General features: G+C 41.9%; 1 protein-coding gene across 1 annotated transcript in view; it reads left to right on the top strand.

Moving 5' to 3' along the window:
• LOC110504940 (neuropilin-2-like) overlaps window positions 1-19073 on the top strand; it is a gene marked incomplete at its 5' end in the record, with an annotated part of 288221 nt that extends 269148 nt beyond the window's left edge. Inside the window, 10 exons of the mRNA XM_036965260.1 lie at window positions 1115-1342; window positions 6472-6619; window positions 7173-7246; window positions 7360-7437; window positions 7709-7828; window positions 9742-9908; window positions 15586-15639; window positions 16743-16807; window positions 16956-17029; window positions 17142-19073. Of these exons, the coding sequence (XP_036821155.1) occupies window positions 1115-1342; window positions 6472-6619; window positions 7173-7246; window positions 7360-7437; window positions 7709-7828; window positions 9742-9908; window positions 15586-15639; window positions 16743-16807; window positions 16956-17029; window positions 17142-17213 (1080 nt within the window). The remainder of the gene's footprint in view (window positions 1-1114; window positions 1343-6471; window positions 6620-7172; window positions 7247-7359; window positions 7438-7708; window positions 7829-9741; window positions 9909-15585; window positions 15640-16742; window positions 16808-16955; window positions 17030-17141) is intronic.
• Window positions 19074-22928: the final 3855 nt, after the last annotated feature.

Genomic DNA, 22928 nt, shown 5'->3' with positions numbered 1-22928 from the left:
TGGTGAGGTTGGCCCTGGATTCCTCCTAATGCAAGACAATGCTAGACCTCATGTGGCTGGAGTGTGTCAGCAGTTCCTGCAAGAGGAAGGCATTGATGCTATGGACTGGCCCGCCCGTTCCCCAGACCTGAATCCAATTGAGCACATCTGGGACATCATGTCTCGCTCCATCCACCAATGCCACGTTGCACCACAGACTGTCCAGGAGTTGGCGGATGCTTTAGTCCAGGTCTGGGAGGAGATCCCTCAGGAGACCATCCGCCACCTCATCAGGAGCATGCCCAGGCATTGTAGGGAGGTCATACAGGCACGTGGAGACCACACACACTACTGAGCCTCATTTTGACTTGTTTTAAGGACATTACATCAAAGTTGGATCAGCCTGTAGTGTGGTTTTCCACTTTAATTTTGAGTGTGACTCCAAATCCAGACCTCCATGGGTTGATAAATTTGATTTCCATTGATATTTTTTGTGTGATTTTGTTGTCAGCACATTCAACGATGTAAAGAAAAAAGTATTTAATAAGAATATTTCATTCATTCAGATCTAGGATGTGTTATTTTAGTGTTCCCTTTATTTTTTCGAGCAGTGTAGTTAGCTCCACCTGGAAAGAGAGTACCTTTCCAAATGCATAGTTAAACCTCTAGTTCTCCCGGCCTGTCACCGGTAAGGGTTAGAGGTTATAGGTAAGGCCTTAGTTAACATGAAAGACTGTGGGGGTCTCAATCATAGTGATGATTATGTCGATCATGATGGAATAGAATACACCTTCATTATTGTGACAACAATCACCAAACTACTTCCTCTGCTTCACATGACAAATGACGAAGATGATAGTGAACAGGTGTCATAATGATGAAGATGTTTACAGCAAATGAGGATGATAGTAAACCGGAGGAGTCATAATAATATAGGTGTTAACCACGAACGATGATTATCGCAGATGAAAATGATGATACCCAGTTAGCTTCTCGTTTTAAATGTCTTTGTTCATTTTCTCAGAAGTTGTGACGATATAATCATATTTATGGGCTGATGAAAGTGATTAACATATTGTTTAGTGGAATCTCTCTCTCTCTCTCTCTCTTTCTCTCTCTCTGTTGACTTTCTCAGGAGCTCTGCAGGCAGCACATGGCAGCCAAGCCGTCGTTCAGTCGTCAGGAGGCGGTGGGCGGGGGAGCGGGGGGTCGGAGGGGGACAGACACCTCCAGGGTGAGCAGTGTGTCGTCCCAGTTCAGTGACGGCCCACAACACAGCCCCTCCTCACACAGCAGTACGCCCTCCTGGAGCGAGGAGCCCGCCCAGTCCAACATGGACATCTCTACTGGTCACATGATACTGGTCAGTATGAGAGGGTATGGGGTCATTATATTTACTACTGGTCAGTATCAGAGGGTATGGGGTCATTATATTTACTACTGGTCAGTATCAGAGGGTATGGGGTCATTATATTTACTACTGGTCACATGATACTGGTCAGTATCAGAGGGTATGGGGTCATTATATTTGCTACTGGTCAGTATCAGAGGGTATGGGGTCATTATATTTACTACTGGTCAGTATCAGAGGGTATGGGGTCATTATATTTATTTTTGGTCAGTATCAGAGGGCATGGGGTCATTATATTTACTACTGGTCAGTATCAGAGGGTATGGGGTCATTATATTTACTACTGGTCAGTATCAGAGGGCATGGGGTCATTATATTTACTACTGGTCAGTATCAGAGGGTATGGGGTCATTATATTTACTACTGGTCAGTATTAGAGGGTATGGGGTCATTATATTTACTACTGGTCAGTATCAGAGGGTATGGGGTCATTATATTTACTACTGGTTAGTATCAGAGGGCATGGGGTCATTATATTTACTACTGGTCAGTATCAGAGGGTATGGGGTCATTATATTTATTTTTGGTCAGTATCAGATGGCATGGGGTCATTATATTTACTACTGGTCAGTATCAGAGGGCATGGGGTCATTATATTTACTACTGGTCAGTATCAGAGGGTATGGGGTCATTATATTTACTACTGGTCACATGATACTGGTCAGTATCAGGGTATGGGGTCATTATATTTACTACTGGTCAGTATCAGAGGGTATGGGGTCATTATATTTACTACTGGTCAGTATCAGAGGGTATGGGGTCATTATATTTATTATTGGTCAGTATCAGAGGGTATGGGGTCATTTTTACTACTGGTCAGTATGAGAGGGTATGGGGTCATTATATTTACTACTGGTCAGTATCAGAGGGTATGGGGTCATTATATTTACTACTAGTCAGTATCAGAGGGTATGGGGTCATTATATTTACTACTGGTCAGTATCAGAGGGTATGGGGTCATTATATTTACTACTAGTCAGTATCAGAGGGTATGGGGTCATTATATTTACTACTGGTCAGTATCAGAGGGTATGGGTCATTATATTTATTATTGGTCAGTATCAGAGGGCATGGGGTCATTATATTTACTACTGGTCAGTATCAGAGGGTATGGGGTCATTATATTTACTACTGGTCAGTATCAGAGGGTATGGGGTCATTATATTTACTACTAGTCAGTATCAGAGGGTATGGGGTCATTATATTTACTACTGGTCAGTATCAGAGGGTATGGGGTCATTATATTTACTACTGGTCAGTATCAGAGGGTATGGGGTCATTATATTTACTACTGGTCAGTATCAGAGGGTATGGGGTCATTATATTTACTACTAGTCAGTATCAGAGGGTATGGGGTCATTATATTTACTACTGGTCAGTATCAGAGGGTATGGGTCATTATATTTATTATTGGTCAGTATCAGAGGGCATGGGGTCATTATATTTACTACTGGTCAGTATCAGAGGGTATGGGGTCATTATATTTACTACTGGTCAGTATCAGAGGGTATGGGGTCATTATATTTACTACTGGTCAGTATCAGAGGGTATGGGGTCATTATATTTACTACTGGTCAGTATCAGAGGGTATGGAGTCATTATATTTACTACTGGTCAGTATCAGAGGGTATGGGGTCATTATATTTATTATTGGTCAGTATCAGAGGGTATGGGGTCATTGGGGGTCACCCAAATTGGTCTACACGGACAAGTTCTGGCCTGGTTTAGATCTTATCTGTCGGAAAGATATCAGTTTGTCTCTGTGAATGGTCTGTCCTCTGACAAATCAACTGTACATTTCGGTGTTCCTCAAGGTTCCGTTTTAGGACCACTATTGTTTTCACTATATATTTTACCTCTTGGGGATGTTATTCGAAAACATAATGTTAACTTTCACTGCTATGCGGATGACACACAGCTGTACATTTCAATTAAACATGGTGAAGCCCCAAAATTGCCCTTGCTAGAAGAATGTGTTTCAGACATAAGGAAGTGGATGGCTGCAAACTTTCTACTTTTAAACTCGGACAAAACAGAGATGCTTGTTCTAGGTCCCAAGAAACAAAGAGATCTTCTGTTGAATCTGACAATTAATCTTAATGGTTGTACAGTCGTCTCAAATAAAACTGTGAAGGACCTCGGCGTTACTCTGGACCCTGATCTCTCTTTTGAAGAACATATCAAGACCATTTCAAGGACAGCTTTTTTCCATCTACGTAACATTGCAAAAATCAGGAACTTTCTGTCCAAAAATGATGCAGAAAAATTAATCCATGCTTTTGTCACTTCCAGGTTAGACTACTGCAATGCTCTACTTTCCGGCTACCCGGATAAAGCACTAAATAAACTTCAGTTAGTGCTAAATACGGCTGCTAGAATCCTGACTAGAACCAAAAAATTTGATCATATTACTCCAGTGCTAGCCTCTCTACACTGGCTTCCTGTCAAAGCAAGGGCTGATTTCAAGGTTTTACTGCTAACCTACAAAGCATTACATGGGCTTGCTCCTATCTATCTCTCTGATTTGGTCCTGCCGTACATACCTACACGTACGCTACGGTCACAAGACGCAGGCCTCCTAATTGTCCCTAGAATTTTTAAGCAAACAGCTGGAGGCAGGGCTTTCTCCTATAGAGCTCCATTTTTATGGAACGATCTGCCTACCCATGTCAGAGACGCAAACTCGGTCTCAACCTTTAAGTCTCTACTGAAGACTCATCTCTTCAGTGGGTCATATGATTGAGTGTAGTCTGGCCCAGGAGTGGGAGGGTGAACGGAAAGGCTCTGGAGCAACGAACCACCCTTGCTGTCTCTGCCTGGCCGGTTCCCCTCTTTCCACTGGGATTCTCTGCCTCTAACCCTATTACAGGGGCTGAGTCACTGGCTTTACTGGGGCTCTCTCATGCCGTCCCTGGAGGGGGTGCGTCACCTGAGTGGGTTGAGTCACTGATGTGGTCATCCTGTCTGGGTTGGCGCCCCCCCCCCCCCTTAAGTTGTGCCGTGGCGGAGGTCTTTGTGGGCTATACTCAGCCTTGTCTCAGGATGGTATGTTGGTGGTTGAAGATATCCCTCTAGTGGTGTGGGGGCTGTGCTTTGGCAAAGTGGGTGGGGTTATATCCTTCCTGTTTGGCCCTGTCCGGGGGTGTCCTCGGAGTGGGCCACAGTGTCTCCTGACCCCTCCTGTCTCAGCCTCCAGTATTTATGCTGCAGTAGTTTATGTGTCGGGGGGCTAGGGTCAGTTTGTTATATCTGGAGTACTTCTTCTGTCCTATTCGGTGTCCTGTGTGAATCTAAGTGTGCGTTCTCTAATTCTCTCCTTCTCTCTTTCTCTCTCTCGGAGGACCTGAGCCCTAGGACCATGCCCCAGGACTACCTGACATGATGACTCCTTGCTGTCCCCAGTCCACCTGGCTGTGCTGCTGCTCCAGTTTCAACTGTTCTGCCTTATTATTATTCGACCATGCTGATCATTTATGAACATTTGAACATCCTGGCCATGTTCTGTTATAATCTCCACCCGGCACAGCCAGAAGAGGACTGGCCATCCCACATATGCTCTCTCTAATTCTCTCTTTCTTTCTCTCTCTCGGAGGACCTGAGCCCTAGGACCATGCCCCAGGAATACCTGACATGATGACTCCTTGATGTCCCCAGTCCACCTGACTGTGTTGCTGCTCCAGTTTCAACTATTCTGCCTTATTATTATTCGACCATGCTGGTCATTTATGAACATTTGAACATCTTGACCATGTTTTGTTATAATCTCCACCCGGCACAGCCAGAAGAGGACTGGCCACCCCACATAGCCTGGTTCCTCTCTAGGTTTCTTCCTAGGTTTTGGCCTTTCTAGGGAGTTTTTCCTAGCCACCGTGCTTCTTCACCTGCATTGCTTGCTGTTTGGGGTTTTAGGCTGGGTTTCTGTACAGCACTTTGAGATATCAGCTGATGTACGAAGGGCTATATAAAATAAATTTGATTGATTGATTATATTTACTACTGGTCAGTATCAGAGGGTATGGGGTCATTATATTTATTATTGGTCAGTATCAGAGGGTATGGAGTCATTATATTTACTACTAGTCAGTATCAGAGGGTATGGGGTCATTATATTTACTACTGGTCAGAGTCCTCAACTCAACATGTGAAATTGACATAAAAAAACAGTGATACACCTTACTACCGTAATGTGAAAGATATAGGGCTGGTTTCCCGGTTTCCCGGCTGGTCCTCCACTTTTGAGGAGATTGAGCATGCTTTTTAGTCCGGGACCGGGTTCAATCTGTGACCAGGACCGGGTTTAATCTGTGACCAGGACCGGGTTTAATCTGTGACCAGGACCGGGTTTAATCTGTGACCAGGACCGGTTTTAATCTGTGACCAGGACCGGGTTTAATCTGTGACCAGGACCGGGTTTAATCTGTGACCAGGACCGGGTTTAATCTGTGACCAGGACCGGGTTTAATCTGTGACCAGGACCGGGTTTAATCTGTGACCAGGACCAGGTTTAATCTGTGACCAGGAAGCAGATCCTCATTGTTTAATAATGATGACGTTCTGGAGCTTTCATCAAAACACACTGTTACAGCTAGTAGAATATCTGTTACAGCTAGTAGAATATCTGTTACAGCTAGTAGAATATCTGTTACAGCTAGTAGAATATCTGTTACAGCTAGTAGAATATCTGTTACAACTAGTAGAATATCTGTTACAACTAGTAGAATATCTGTTACAGCTAGTAGAATATCTGTTACAGCTAGTAGAATATCTGTTACAGCTAGTAGAATATCTGTTACAACTAGTAGAATATATGTTTCAACTAGTAGAATATCTGTTACAGCTAGTAGAATATCTGTTACAGCTAGTAGAATATCTGTTACAGCTAGTAGAATATCTGTTACAGCTAGTAGAATATCTGTTACAACTAGTAGAATATCTGTTACAGCTAGTAGAATATCTGTTACAGCTAGTAGAATATCTGTTACAGCTAGTAGAATATCTGTTACATCTAGTAGAATATCCCATGAGAATGGGGAGGAGATTCTGAACTCTCCTCTTAACGTTAGTGTTCCTCTCTGCCCCAGGCCTATATGGAGGATCATCTGGAGAATAAGGACCGTCTGCTGAAGGAGTGGGAGGATCTTTGTTCCTACCAGGCTGAACCCAGTGCTGTCACTGTAGCACAGAGTGAAGCCCACCTGGAGAAGAACCGCTGTTCGGACTCTCTTCCCTGTGAGTCTTACATACGTCTCCTCGGGTTTATCCTCCTCCGGTTTCAGGCTGGGATTCAAATGGACTCAGACGAATAACCTGTTCGCTGTGGTTGACTTAATGTGGATTTCTGTTTGAGCTGGCATCCGTAGCGTTTACAGCAAACGTGATCTCAGAGCTGAATGTCAGGGGAAATGCCTTTAAAAGTCTATTGCTGTTCACGGGCCGTTAATTAAACTGTGTTGGATTGGCACCTTATTTCTGTACCTCCTGTACAGCTTGGTCTGTTACTATCTGTTCTGATCCTCCTGTACAGCTTGGTCTGTTACTATCTGTTCTGATCCTCCTGTACAGCTTGGTCTGTTACTATCTGTTCTGATCCTCCTGTACAGCTTGGTATGTTACTATCTGTTCTGATCCTCCTGTACAGCTTGGTCTGTTACTATCTGTTCTGATCCTCCTGTACAGCTTGGTCTGTTACTATCTGTTCTGATCCTCCTGTACAGCTTGGTCTGTTACTATCTGTTCTGATCATCCTGTACAGCTTGGTCAGTTACTATCTGTTCTCTTCCAGATGATCATTCCCGTGTGAAATTGAAGGCAGAGAGCAACTCCACGAAGGAAGACTACATTAACGCCAGCACCATAGTAAGATCTCTGACTGCTACTCTTGAGATGGTGATGGTGTAGACTTTGTCCCGTAGTTGACACAATGTCACACGTCACAAATGTCATTATTATTCTCTCTCTGTAAACCCCAGATTGACCATGACCCTCGACTGCCTGCTTACATCGCCACCCAGGGACCACTGGCACACACAATCGCTGACTTCTGGCAGGTCAGTAGCACACACCATCGTTGACTTCTGGCAGATCAGTGGCACACACCATCGTTGACTTCTGGCAGATCAGTGGCACACACCATCGTTGACTTCTGGCAGATCAGTGGCACACAGTACACTGAGGAAACATTATTGCTAACACTAAAGACTGTGGTAGTCAAAGGTGACCAATACGGTGTATTTGTTGTGTAGTAGTACATTTGACACAGATATCTCACAATGTGCCGGTATAGTACAATACTTTTGTAACTGCTGTGTTGTTCTATAGACAGTCTGGGAGAATGGCTGTACAGTGATAGTGATGACGACAGCCCTGGTTGAGGATGGAGAGATTCAGTGTGTTCGCTACTGGCCTGACGAGGGATCCTCCCTCTACCACATCTACGAGGTGAGGGGGTTTGACTCTGGATAGACACAAGCTGGTGTGTGTGTGTGTGTGTGTGTGTGTGTGTGTGTGTGTGTGTGTGTGTGTGTGTGTGTGTGTGTGTGTGTGTGTGTGTGTGTGTGTGTGTGTGTGTGTGTGTGTTTGAATCTTTTTATTATTGTTCTTCGACCAAATAAAATGCTATTTCTCTGTTAAAAAAATTAACAACATACTTTGCATGCTTATAGAGAAGGGGCACTCAACATGTACTGCACTGACACGAATGACTGATGATAGGTTGAAAGAAATTGATAATACGAAGATTGTGGGAGCTGTACTGTTAGATTTCAGTGCAGCCTTTGATATTATGTTGTTGAGAACTTGTGTTGTGGCTTTTCAACTTCTGTCATATCCTGGATTCAGAGCCATCTATCTAATAGAACTCAAAGGGTTTTCTTTAATAGAAGTGTCTCTAATGTAAAACAGGTAAAGTGTGGTGTACCGCAGGGCAGCTCTCTAGGCCCTCTACTCTTTCCTATTTTTACCAATGACTTGCCACTGGCATTTAAAAAAAAAAAGCCTTTCTGTCCATGTATGCTGATGATTCGACCATGTATGCATCAGCAACCACAGCTAATGAAGTCACTGAAACTCTTAACAAAGAGTTGCAGTCTGTTTTTGGAATGGGTGGCCAGTAATAAACTGGTCCTGAACTTCTCTAAAACTAAGATAATTGTATTTGGTACAAATCATTCCCTAAGTTCTAGACCTCAGCTGAATCTGATAATGAATGGTGTGGCTGTTGAACAAGTTGAGGAAACTGAATTACTTGGTGTTACCTTAGATTGTACACTGTCATGGTCAAAACATATAGATTCAATGGTTGTAAAGGTGGGGAGAGGTCTGTCTGTAATAAAGAGATGGGGAGAGGTCTGTCTGTAATAAAGAGATGGGGAGAGGTCTGTCCCTAATAAAGAGATGGGGAGAGGTCTGTCTGTAATAAAGAGATGGGGAGAGGTCTGTCTGTAATAAAGAGATGAGGAGAGGTCTGTCTGTAATAAAGAGATGGGGAGAGGTCTGTCCCTAATAAAGAGATGGGGAGAGGTCTGTCTGTAATAAAGAGATGGGGAGAGGTCTGTCCGTAATAAAGAGATGAGGAGAGGTCTGTCTGTAATAAAGAGATGGGGGAGAGGTCTGTCCGTAATAAAGAGATGGAGAGAGGTCTGTCTGTAATAAAGAGATGGGGGAGAGGTCTGTCCGTAATATAGAGATGGGGAGAGGTCTGTCTGTAATAAAGAGATGGGGGAGAGGTCTGTCCGTAATAAAGAGATGGAGAGAGGTCTGTCCGTAATAAAGAGATGGGGAGAGGTCTGTCTGTAATATAGAGATGGGGAGAGGTCTGTCCCTAATAAAGAGATGGGGGAGAGGTCTGTCCGTAATAAAGAGATGGAGAGAGGTCTGTCCGTAATAAAGAGATGGGGAGATGTCTGTCCGTAATAAAGAAATGGGGGAGAGGTCTGTCCGTAATAAAGAGATCTGCTCTGCTTTTTTGACCCCACACTCCAAAAAGCAAGTCCTGCAGGCTCTAGTTTTATCTTGTCTTGATTATTGTCCAGTCATGTGGTCCAGTGCTGCAAAGAAAGACCTAGTTAAGCTGCAGCTGGTCCAGAACCGAGCGGCACGTCTTGCTCTTCATTGTAATCAGAGGGCTGATATAAATACTATGCTGCCAGTCTCTCTTGGCTAAGAGTTGAGGAGAAAAATGAATGTGTTGAAAATCCCAAATTGTTTACATAGTCAATTTACACACAGCACTGACACCAACACTTACTCCACCAGACATGCCACCAGGGGTCTTTTCACAGTTCCCAGGTCAGAGCAAAAATTTTCTACCAGGTGAATTTGTATTACATATCTCTATGGATATTCCCTACCAGGTGAATTTGGTCTCTGAACACATCTGGTGTAAAGACTTCCTGGTTCGTAGTTTCTACCTGAAGAACGTTCAGACCCAGGAGACTCGTACCTTGACACAGTTCCACCTGCTCAGCTGGCCCTCCAACGGAATCCCTACCTCCACACGCCCTCTGCTGGACTTCCGCAGGTACTGCAAATAACCTCGAGGTTAGAGCTTTGGGCCAGTAACTGAAAGGTTGCTGATATAAATATCAGAGCCGTCAAGGTGAAAAATTCTGTCAATGTGTCCTTGAGCAAGACACTTGGCCCTAATTTGCCCCAGGTGCGCCATACTACTATATGCCTGACACTGTAAAACAATATATTTCACTGCACCTATCTGGTCTATGTGACAATATATTTCACTGCACCTATCTGGTCTATGTGACAATATATTTCACTGCACCTATCTGGTCTATGTGTCAATATATTTCACTGGACCTATCTGGTCTATGTGTCAATATATTTCACTGCACCTATCTGGTCTATGTGTCAATATATTTCACTGCACCTATCTGGTCTATGTGTCAATATATTTCACTGGACCTATCTGGTCTATGTGTCAATATATTTCACTGCACCTATGTGTCAATATATTTCACTGCACCTATCTGGTCTATGTGTCAATATATTTCACTCACTGTAAAACAATATATTTCACTGCACCTATCTGGTCTATGTGACAATATATTTCACTGCACCTATGTGGTCTATGTGTCAATATATTTCACTGCACCTATCCGGTCTATGTGACAATATATTTCACTGGACCTATCTGGTCTATGTGACAATATATTTCACTGCACCTATCTGGTCTATGTATCAATATATTTCACTGCACCTATCTGGTCTATGTGTCAATATATTTCACTGCACCTATCTGGTCTATGTGACAATATATTTCACTGCACCTATCTGGTCTATGTGTCAATATATTTCACTGCACCTATCCGGTCTATGTGACAATATATTTCACTGCACCTATCTGGTCTATTTGTCAATATATTTCACTCACTGTAAATCAATATATTTCACTGCACCTATCTGGTCTATTTGTCAATATATTTCACTCACTGTAAATCAATATATTTCACTGCACCTATCTGGTCTATGTGTCAATATATTTCACTCACTGTAAATCAATATATTTAACTGCACCTATTTGGTCTATGTGTCAATATATTTCACTGCACCTATCTGGTCTATGTGTCAATATATTTCACTGCACCTATCTGGTCTGTGTCAATATATTTCACTGCACCTATCTGGTCTATGTGACAATATATTTCACTGCACCTATCTGGTCTGTGTCAATATATTTCACTCAATGTAAAACAATATATTTCACTGCACCTATGTGGTATATGTGTCAATATATTTCACTGCACCTATGTGGTCTATGTATCAATATATTTCACTGCACCTATCTGGTCTATGTGTCAATATATTTCACTGCACCTATCTGGCCTATGTGTCAATATATTTCACTGCACCTATCCGGTCTATGTGTCAATATATTTCACTGAACCTATCTGGTCTATGTATCAATATATTTCACTGGACCTATCTGGTCTATGTCTCAATATATTTCACTGCACCTATCTGGTCTATGTGTCAATATATTTCACTGGACCTATCTGGTCTATGTGTCAATATATTTCACTGCACCTATCTGGTCTATGTATCAATATATTTCACTGCACCTATCTGGTCTATGTGTCAACATATTTCACTCACTGTAAAACAATATATTTCACTGCACCTATCTGGTCTATGTGACAATATATTTCACTCACTGTAAAACAATATATTTCACTGCACCTATCTGGTCTATGTGTCAATATATTTCACTGCACCTATCTGGTCTATGTGTCAATATATTTCACTGCACCTATCTGGTCTATGTGACAATATATTTCACTGCACCTATGTGGTCTGTGTCAATATATTTCACTGCACCTATCTGGTCTATGTGTCAATATATTTCACTGCACCTATCTGGTCTATGTGTCAATATATTTCACTCACTGTAAAACAATATATTTCACTGCACCTATTTGGTCTATGTGACAATATATTTCACTCACTGTAAAACAATATATTTCACTGCACCTATCTGGTCTATGTGTCAATATATTTCACTGCACCTATCTGGTCTATGTGTCAATATATTTCACTGCACCTATCTGGTCTGTGTCAATATATTTCACTGGACCTATCTGGTCTATGTGTCAATATATTTCACTGGACCTATCTGGTCTATGTGTCAATATATTTCACTGCACCTATCTGGTCTATGTGACAATATATTTCACTGGACCTATCTGGTCTATGTGTCAATATATTTCACTGCACCTATCTGGTCTATGTGACAATATATTTCACTCACTGTAAATCAATATATTTCACTGCACCTATCTGGTCTATGTGACAATATATTTCACTGCACCTATCTGGTCTATGTGTCAATATATTTCACTCAATGTAAAACAATATATTTCACTGCACCTATCTGGTCTGTGACAATATATTTCACTGCACCTATCCGGTCTGTGACAATATATTTCACTGCACCTATCTGATCTATGTGTCAATATATTTCACTGCACCTATCCGGTCTATGTGACAATATATTTCACTCACTGTAAAACAATATATTTCACTGCACCTATCTGGTCTATGTGTCAATATATTTCACTGCACCTATCCGGTCTATGTGACAATATATTTCACTCACTGTAAAACAATATATTTCACTGCACCTATCTGGTCTATGTGTCAATATATTTCACTGCACCTATGTGGTCTATGTGTCAATATATTTCACTGCACCTATCTGGTCTATGTGTCAATATATTTCACTGCACCTATCTGGTCTATGTGTCAATATATTTCACTGCACCTATCTGGTCTATGTGTCAATATATTTCACTGCACCTATCTGGTCTATGTGTCAATATATTTCACTGCACCTATCTGGTCTATGTGTCAATATATTTCACTGCACCTATCTGGTCTATGTGTCAATATATTTCACTGCACCTATCCGGTCTATGTGACAATATATTTCACACTGTAAAACAATATATTTCACTGCACCTATCTGGTCTATCTGGTCTATGTGTCAATATATTTCACTCACTGTAAAACAATATATTTCACTGCACCTATCTGGTCTATGTGACAATATATTTCACTGCACCTATCCGGTCTGTGACAATATATTTCACTGCACCTATCTGGTCTATGTGACAATATATTTCACTCACTGTAAAACAATATATTTCACTGCACCTATCTGGTCTATGTGTCAATATATTTCACTCATTGTAAAACAATATATTTCACTGCACCTATCTGGTCTATGTGTTAATATATTTCACTGCACCTATCTGGTCTATGTGACAATATATTTCACTGCACCTATCTGGTCTATGTGTCAATATATTTCACTCACTGTAAAACAATATATTTCACTGCACCTATCTGGTCTATGTGTCAATATATTTCACTGCACCTATGTGGTCTATGTGTCAATATATTTCACTGCACCTATCTGGTCTATGTGTCAATATATTTCACTCAATGTAAAACAATATATTTCACTGCACCTATCTGGTCTGTGACAATATATTTCACTGCACCTATCCGGTCTGTGACAATATATTTCACTGCACCTATCCGGTCTATGTGACAATATATTTCACTCACTGTAAAACAATATATTTCACTGCACCTATCTGGTCTATGTGTCAATATATTTCACTGCACCTATCCAGTCTATGTGACAATATATTTCACTCACTGTAAAACAATATATTTCACTGCACCTATCTGGTCTATGTGTCAATATATTTCACTGCACCTATCTGGTCTATGTGTCAATATATTTCACTCACTGTAAAACAATATATTTCACTGCACCTATCTGGTCTGTGTGTCAATATATTTCACTGCACCTATCTGGTCTATGTGACAATATATTTCACTGCACCTATCTGGTCTATGTGTTAATATATTTCACTGCACCTATCTGGTCTATGTGACAATATTTTTCACTGCACCTATCTGGTCTATGTGTCAATATATTTCACTCATTGTAAAACAATATATTTCACTGCACCTATCTGGTCTATGTGACAATATATTTCACTGCACCTTTCTGGTCTATGTGACAATATATTTCACTGCACCTATCTGGTCTATGTGTCAATATATTTCACTCATTGTAAAACAATATATTTCACTGCACCTATCTGGTCTATGTGTCAATATATTTCACTGCACCTATCTGGTCTATGTGACAATATACTTCACTGCACCTATCCGGTCTATGTGTCCCTGTCTCCCTGGTTCTACTGTGTATGATACTGTAGCTGTAACCTAGTAGCAGATGGGGGTCTGTGAAACTCACTCCTCAGCCTCAGGTGTCTCCTCTTGCACTGCCGAATAGGATAAGAAGCTTCGGGAGGGCGGTCGTGTCTGTTTGCAAGGCAGAGGTCCAGGGTTAGAGCCTCGGGTATGAGCCGAATCGGGAGGAAGCGGTACTCGCTAAGCAAACAGCGTGATGTCCTTTTCACTATCATATGGCCAGTGATGCCCCATAGGGTCCTGTATGACCTAGCCTCCTTGACCCTTGACCCTGACAGGATTAATGAAACCTGTGTACTGTATATTAGCCTTCATTTTTAGTTGTCCCTCCCTGATTGTCCCTCTCTTCCTCTAGCCATCTCTCGTTCCAACCATCTATATGTCTCCGTCCCTCTCTCTCAGTGACGGTGGTCAGCTATTGGCCCTTGGGGTTCCCACATCTCCCAGTGTCATTTTTGTGATTTGCAGCTAGTAGTCTGGGTCCAGTTGCATAGTCACAAAAATGATTATTGGCAGGTGTGACTGCAGCAGGAGTCGACGCTGGCCGGATAGTCCATCAGTCTCCTCCCCCTTTCTTATTTTCTTCCATCCTTCCTTCCTTCCATCCTTCCTTCCATCTTTCCTTCCATCTTTCCTTCCTTCCATCTTTCCTTCCTTCCATCCTTCCTACTAACCTTCCTTCCATCTTTCCTTCCTTCCATCCTTCCTTCTAATCTTCCTTACATCCTTCCATCCTTTTTTCCATCCTTCCATCTTTCCTTCCTTCCATCCTTCCTTCTAACCTTCCATTCTTCCTTCCTTCCATCCATCCTTCCTTCTAACCTTCCTTCCTTTTATCCATTCTTCCTTCCTTCCTTCCATCATCCCTTTCTTCCTTCCCTCCTCTACTCCTCCCTCACTTTCTGTCCTGTCCACTGAAGGGTTGAGCTTCTCTAACCTCAACCTCAAAGACTATTGTTTTATAACTAACTTGAATTGTTATCCTTTAGGCAGGCAGAGTTTGGCATTTTGTTTTTCTGTGTATGGTTTAAGATCAGTACAGTAGAAATGTAACACAGTACTGCAGTACCCAATTTAAACTTGTCAGCTAAAATGATATTTTATGAAATATTCTCTATCCCTCCTCCCTCCCTCTCTCCCACCCCCTCTCTCCCTCCCCTCCCTCTCTCCCACCCCCTCCCTCTCTCCCTCTCTCCCTCCCCTCCCTCTCTCCCACCCCCTCCCTCTCTCCCACCCACCCACCCCTCCCTCTCTCCCACCCCTCACTCTCTCCCACCCACCCCTCCCTCTCTCTCACCCCCTCCCTCCCTCACTCCCACCCCCTCCCTCCCTCACTCCCACCTCCTCCTCCCTCTCTCCCACCCCTCCCTCTCTCCCACCCACCCCTCCCTCTCTCCCACCCACCCCTCTCTCTCTCCCTTCCTCCCTTCCTGTCCTCTGCCTCCCTCCAACAGGAAGGTGAATAGGTGCTACAGAGCTCGATCCTGCCCCATCATCGTCCACTGCAGGTAAATTTAGCTCAGTGTCTTCATCGACAAAGGGCCATAGAAGTTGGCTGTGCAGCACAAACAGGTAGAACAGACATTTGCATCCCTTTTGATATTTTAAGTAGAAATTGTGCAACAATATTGAATTTAAAAAACAAACATGTTATATTAAATGAAGGGCTCTTTTAATATAGACCATAATAAATCTGATTGTAAATATGAATGAAGACTTGCTGAAGTGCAAATAGTTCAGCATTTGACATGTCCCTCTGTGCATCTTCTGTGACTTCCAAGAAGATTTTAACCCACTTAAACCCCCTCAAAAAAATTCTCAAAGTTGTCATCATCATTGTAAATCCCTAGTTTATTTTGTTGCTTTGGCAAAGTAATTATTGAAGATTATTAATTTACGTCTGTCCATCATTTTAAGATCAACCCTGTTTTGTGAACTGAACTCTCATTTTAATATGGAGAAACAATTTATTTTTGAAACAAATTTTCAAAAGAAACACTGAAACATCTAATAGTCAAATCATAGTGTAAAAGCAGGTTGTACTCTTCTTGTTTTAGCCTTTAGCCTCTTTGTCCTTTGTGGAGGAAACACAGAACGGGTCAAACGTAGCACGTCAACCCTACTACCCTTAGAGAGAAACGTTTTGACAAAAAAAATAAAAAAATAGTGAAGCTGGCATTCGATTGCCGTTCCCAATTAGACAGAAGAGTCCATTCCCTCTGTCACGAGGGGATTTTTGGCTGATTTAAGATGAAATTACAGTAGTCTGTTACTTTATTTTACACTTAATAGGCACTTACAATATATATATATTTTCTTTAACCTCTTTTATATTGGAAAACATGTTATTTTTGTAAGTTTAAAATGTGCGCTTTATGACATAATGTTACAATTAGATTACATTTTTTTTTTAATTAAAAAACGTTTTTAAAAGGGTCTTGGAACCTCTAACCCTGACAATTTGACTGGAAAACTCATGGGTACACACGCAATGTCTGCCTGTCCACCCATTATGACATCATTGAATAGGGACACCCGTTCTATAGATCCCATTTCTGCGGTCTTTATGACGTGCCGTGTGATCTGACGAGGTATTCCCTGTCTCGTACAGTGACGGCACTGGCAGAACGGGAACCTACATCCTTATTGACATGGTCCTCAATCGCATGGCTAAGGGTGAGTCAGACATCTTGATCTTGTCAGACGTCTTTGATAGTCTGGCCTTGTAGTTTATATCACTGGATAGACACCAGGATAGTATTACGAGTCAGAGATTCCTTGTTGGCGAATGTGATATGTCGTAATGCGTACTGTGTGTTTCCAGGCGTGAAGGAGATTGATATTGCTGCGACATTGGAACACATTCGGGATCAGAGACCGAACTTAGTCCGCACCAAGGTATGGCCTTCTCAACTATACATCTCATGGCAGCAGCATGATCTGTCTGTGTGCGTGCATGCGTGCGTTTGTATCTCTGACAGTCTCCCTCGCTTTCTGGCACCCTCTTCAGGATCAGTTTGAGTTTGCACTGACTGCCGTGGCAGAAGAGGTCAATGCCATCCTGAAGGCTCTGCCACAGTGAACCATGTGTCTACCACCTCTACCACCTCGTGTGCCAGAACCTTACAACTAGAATTACCATGAAAGTTATGCATCATAATACCAATGACGGCCATATTGAGTGTCCCCCATGATTGTACCATTCCCACTGCTGTGGTCTGACGGGTTGTTGACGATCTAGTAATTCTATTTCTATGGCCATTATTAACCCTTCCTCTACATCCAGATACACAACCAGGGAGGAACTACATTTCCCAGAGTCCATTACTATTACACCAATGACCATAGGAGTCAGCAAGACCGTACAAACAGATCTGAGGCCAGGCTGCTATCATAATGAAATTAAATGAGGTTTTAAAAAATCCTGTAGATTATTCCGTTCAGGCAAAAACACTTTAAATGTACAGTAGGACCCCTTTACAGTGTCTTGTTATTCAATTTTAGATTGAGATTTGGTCTTAAAATACTGTGACTTGATTCTGTAACATTTCTCCTTTCTCTGATTCTCAGTCTCAGACATGTCTCACTAGAGATATTACAATTACCATGATCCCTCCTGTTCTGTTGTCATGGAGATGTTGTATTACCATGATCCCTCCTGTTCTGTTGTCATGGAGATGTTATATTACCATGATCCCTCCTGTTCTGTTGTCATGGTGATGTTGTCATGGAGATGTTGTATTACCATGATCCCTCCTGTTCTGGTGTCATGGAGATGTTGTATTACCATGATCCCTCCTGTTCTGTTGTTATGGAGATGTTATATTACCATGATCCCTCCTGTTCTGTTGTCATGGTGATGTTGTCATGGAGATGTTATATTACCATGATCCCTCCTGTTCTGGTGTCATGGAGATGTTGTATTACCATGATCCCTCCTGTTCTGTTGTCATGGAGATGTTATATTACCATGATCCCTCCTGTTCTGTTGTCATGGTGATGTTGTCATGGAGATGTTATATTACCATGATCCCTCCTGTTCTGGTGTCATGGAGATGTTGTATTACCATGATCCCTCATGTTCTGTTGTCATGGAGATGTTGTTTAAAACCACATTGTACTCTAGAAGGTATACATCCATATAACATAACAGCATGAGGCCCGTGGCTTGTTTATGCAGGAAGACAGAGACCCTCACTATGGTAAGGATGAAGTGAGTGACATACTAGTGTACGATACGCTACACCAGTTTCTCTAAGGGGCTGGCGTTTACCTCTAACATGATTGTCTGTTATTAAACTGTAACTAAACCCTAGTGTACAATACGTTACACCAGTTTCTCTAAGGGGCTGGCGTTTACCTCTAACATGATTGTCTGTTATTAAACTGTAACTAAACCCTAGTGTACAATACGTTACACCAGTTTCTCTAAGGGGCTGGCGTTTACCTCTAACATGATTGTCTGTTATTAAACTGTAACTAAACCCTAGTGTACAATACGTTACACCAGTTTCTCTAAGGGGCTGGCGTTTACCTCTAACATGATTGTCTGTTATTAAACTGTAACTAAACCCTAGTGTACAATACGTTACACCAGTTTCTCTAAGGGGCTGGCGTTTACCTCTAAGTTTAACTCTAAGCCCAATGATTTATTTATATCCATTTTGTAATTGAACTATTACTGTACACTGACTACCTAATCACTCACATCTGAATCATATCAATTAGTGTCTTTAATAATGTTACTGTAAAACCTCTGTGTTTATTGTAAATAATTCACCTGATTATTTATTATATGTTTATTAATGTAGCAAACACATAGAAAACAACTATAAAAATATTTTTCACTCATCGTATGTAATTAAATCTCTATCGTGATGTGGTGCAACAGCATAAAGGGGTCTGACTGTGTTCTTTTCCATTCACATCCCATAATACTGACTAGTAACCAATGTCTACATCCCTACATCCCATAATACTGGCAGGTAACCATTAGGAACCAATGTCTACATCCCTACATCCCATAATACTGACAGGTAACCATTAGGAACCAATGTCTACATCCCTACATCCCATAATACTGACAGGTAACCATTAGGAACCAATGTCTACATCCCTACATCCCATAATACTGACAGGTAACCATTAGGAACCATGGTCTACATCCCATAATACTGACAGGTAACCATTAGGAACCAATGTCTACATCCCATAATACTGACAGGTAACCATTAGGAACCAATGTCTACATCCCTACATCCCATAAAACTGACAGGTAACCATTAGGAACCAATGTCTACATCCCTACATCCCATAAAACTGACAGGTAACCATTAGGAACCAATGTCTACATCCCTACATCCCATAATACTGACAGGTAACCATTAGGAACCAATGTCTACATCCCTACATCCCATAATACTGACAGGTAACCATTGGAACCAATGTATACATCCCATAATACTGACAGGTAACCATTAGGAACCAATGTCTACATCCCTACATCCCATAATACTGACAGGTAACCATTAGGAACCAATGTCTACATCCCTACATCCCATAATACTGACAGGTAACCATTAGGAACCAATGTCTACATCCCTACATCCCATAATACTGACAGGTAGCCATTAGGAACCAATGTCTACATCCCTACATCCCATAATACTGACAGGTAACCATTAGGAACCATGGTCTACATCCCATAATACTGACAGGTAACCATTAGGAACCAATGTCTACATCCCATAATATTGACAGGTAACCATTAGGAACCAATGTCTATATCCCTACATCCCATAATACTGACAGGTAACCATTAGGAACCAATGTCTACATCCCTACATCTCATAATACTGGTAGGTAACCATTAGGAACCAATGTCTACATCCCTACATCCCATAATACTGACAGGTAACCATTGGAACCAATGTCTACATCCCATAATACTGACAGGTAACCATTAGCAACCAAATGTTTATATCCCATAATACTGACAGGTAACCATTAGGAACCAATGTCTACATCCCATAATACTGACAGGTAACCATTAGAAACCAATGTCTACATCCCATAATATTGACAGGTAACCATTAGGAACCAATGTCTACATCCCAACATCCCATAATACTGACAGGTAACCATTAGCAACCAAATGTTTATATCCCATAATACTGACAGGTAACCATTAGGAACCAATGTCTACATCCCATAATACTGACAGGTAACCATTAGGAACCAATGTCTACATCCCATAATACTGACAGGTAACCATTAGGAACCAATGTCTACATCCCTACATCCCATAATACTGACAGGTAACCATTAGGAACCAATGTCTACATCCCTACATCCCATAATACTGACAGGTAAACATTAGGAACCAATGTCTACATCCCTACATCCCATAATACTGACAGGTAACCATTAGGAACCAAATCAAATCAAATTTTATTTGTCACATACACATGGTTAGCAGATGTTAATGCGAGTGTAGCGAAATGCTTGTGTCTACATCCCATAATACTGACAGGTAACCATTAGGAACCAATGTCTACATCCCTACATCCCATAATACTGACAGGTAACCATTAGGAACCAATGTCTACATCCCTACATTCCATAATACTGACAGGTAAACATTAGGAACCAATGTCTACATCCCTACATCCCATAATACTGACAGGTAACCTTTAGGAACCAATGTCTACATCCCATAATACTGACAGGTAACCATTAGGAACCAATGTATTCAGCTGGCCAGGTTAAACCAGAGTGAAAGCTGTCCCACTGGACACAGAGGTCACTACAACATCTAGTTTTAAGTTGCCAAATTAACGTGAATTCAGAGTCAAATCAACAAATTCCTGTACGCTGATGACTTTTTGCAAATCCAATCAGTTTTTTCGCACCTCTCTGATTCAGAGGGGTTGGGTTAAATGTGGAAGACACACCTCTCTGATTCAGAGGGGTTGGGTTAAATGCAGGAAGACACACCTCTCTGATTCAGAGGGGTTGGGTTAAATGTGGAAGACACACCTCTCTGATTCAGAGGGGTTGGGTTAAATGCAGGAAGACACACCTCTCTGATACAGAGGGGTTGGGTTAAATGCAGGAAGACACACCTCTCTGATTCAGAGGGGTTGGGTTAAATGCAGGAAGACACACCTCTCTGACTCAGAGGGGTGGGGTTAAATGTGGAAGACACACCTCTCTGATTCAGAGGGGTTGGGTTAAATGCAGGAAGACACACCTCTCTGATTCCGAGGGGTTGGGTTAAATGCAGGAAGACACACCTCTCTAATTCAGAGGGGTTGGGTTAAATGCAGGAAGACACACCTCTCTAATTCAGAGGGGTTGGGTTAAATGCAGGAAGACACACCTCTCTAATTCAGAGGGGTTGGGTTAAATGCAGGAAGACACACCTCTCTGATTCAGAGGGGTTGGGTTAAATGCAGGAAGACACACCTCTCTAATTCAGAGGGGTTGGGTTAAATGCAGGAAGACACACCTCTCTAATTCAGAGGGGTTGGGTTAAATGCAGGAAGACACACCTCTCTAATTCAGAGGGGTTGGGTTAAATGCAGGAAGACACACCTCTCTGATTCAGGTTAAATGCAGGAAGACACATTTCAGTTGAATGCCTTTCCCCTTTCATGTTTATTCAGTTGAATCACATCGAATCCCAGTTGTTCAAATGACGTAGAAACAACGTCTAATCAACCAGTTTCATATGTGAAATAGCTATTTTCACAAGTTCAGGTTAAATTTCACATGTTGAAACCATATTTGCACATGTATTAAATTCAGTAGCAGTGCGTGGGTAAAATCACTGGGGAGGCCAAGCCCCCTCCCCCCATATTACAACCATATAACATACTACGTGTTGTGATAATTGCATTGTTCTCTCTATAACCTGTTAGTTCATATGCCTTGTGACCCTGATATATATTAGAGGCCCGAGACAATAAGAATAAATTCAACCACACCTTTGTTTTATAACAAAACCCGGCTAGCAACTTCTGTCCAGTGAAGTCCACAACAGCATATTGCATGTACAGTACCAGACAGTTACCTGACCTACAGTACCAGACAGTTCTACAGCACGGTCAAGTTACTGTACAGTACCAGACAGTTAGTTACCTGACCTACAGCACAGTCAAGTTAATGTACAGTACCAGACAGTTAGTTACCTGACCTACAGTACCAGACAGTTACCTGACCTACAGCACGGTCAAGTTACTGTACAGTACCAGACAGTTAGTTACCTGACCTACAGCACAGTCAAGTTACTGTACAGTACCAGACAGTTAGTTACCTGACCTACAGCACAGTCAAGTTAATGTACAGTACCAGACAGTTAGTTACCTGACCTACAGTACCAGACAGTTACCTGACCTACAGCACAGTCAAGTTAATGTACAGTACCAGACAGTTACCTGACCTACAGTACCAGACAGTTATCTGACCTACAGTACCAGACAGTTAGTTACCTGACCTACAGCACAGTCAAGTTAATGTACAGTACCAGACAGTTACCTGACCTACAGTACCAGACAGTTTACCTGACCTACAGCACGGTCAAGTTACTGTACAGTACCAGACAGTTACCTGGTTAATGTAGAGTACCAGACAGTTACCTGACCTACAGTACCAGACAGTTACCTGGTTAATGTACAGTACCAGACAGTTAGTTACCTGACCTACAGTACCAGACAGTTACCTGGTTAATGTAGAGTACCAGACAGTTACCTGACCTACAGTACCAGACAGTTAGTTACCTGACCTACAGTACCAG

This window comes from Oncorhynchus mykiss, chromosome 3 (genome assembly GCF_013265735.2).
Source record: "Oncorhynchus mykiss isolate Arlee chromosome 3, USDA_OmykA_1.1, whole genome shotgun sequence".
In the NCBI taxonomy this organism is placed as follows: Eukaryota; Metazoa; Chordata; class Actinopteri; order Salmoniformes; family Salmonidae; genus Oncorhynchus; species Oncorhynchus mykiss.
Note: the sequence above shows the minus strand (reverse complement) of the source record. Positions and strands in the feature narration are given on the sequence as shown.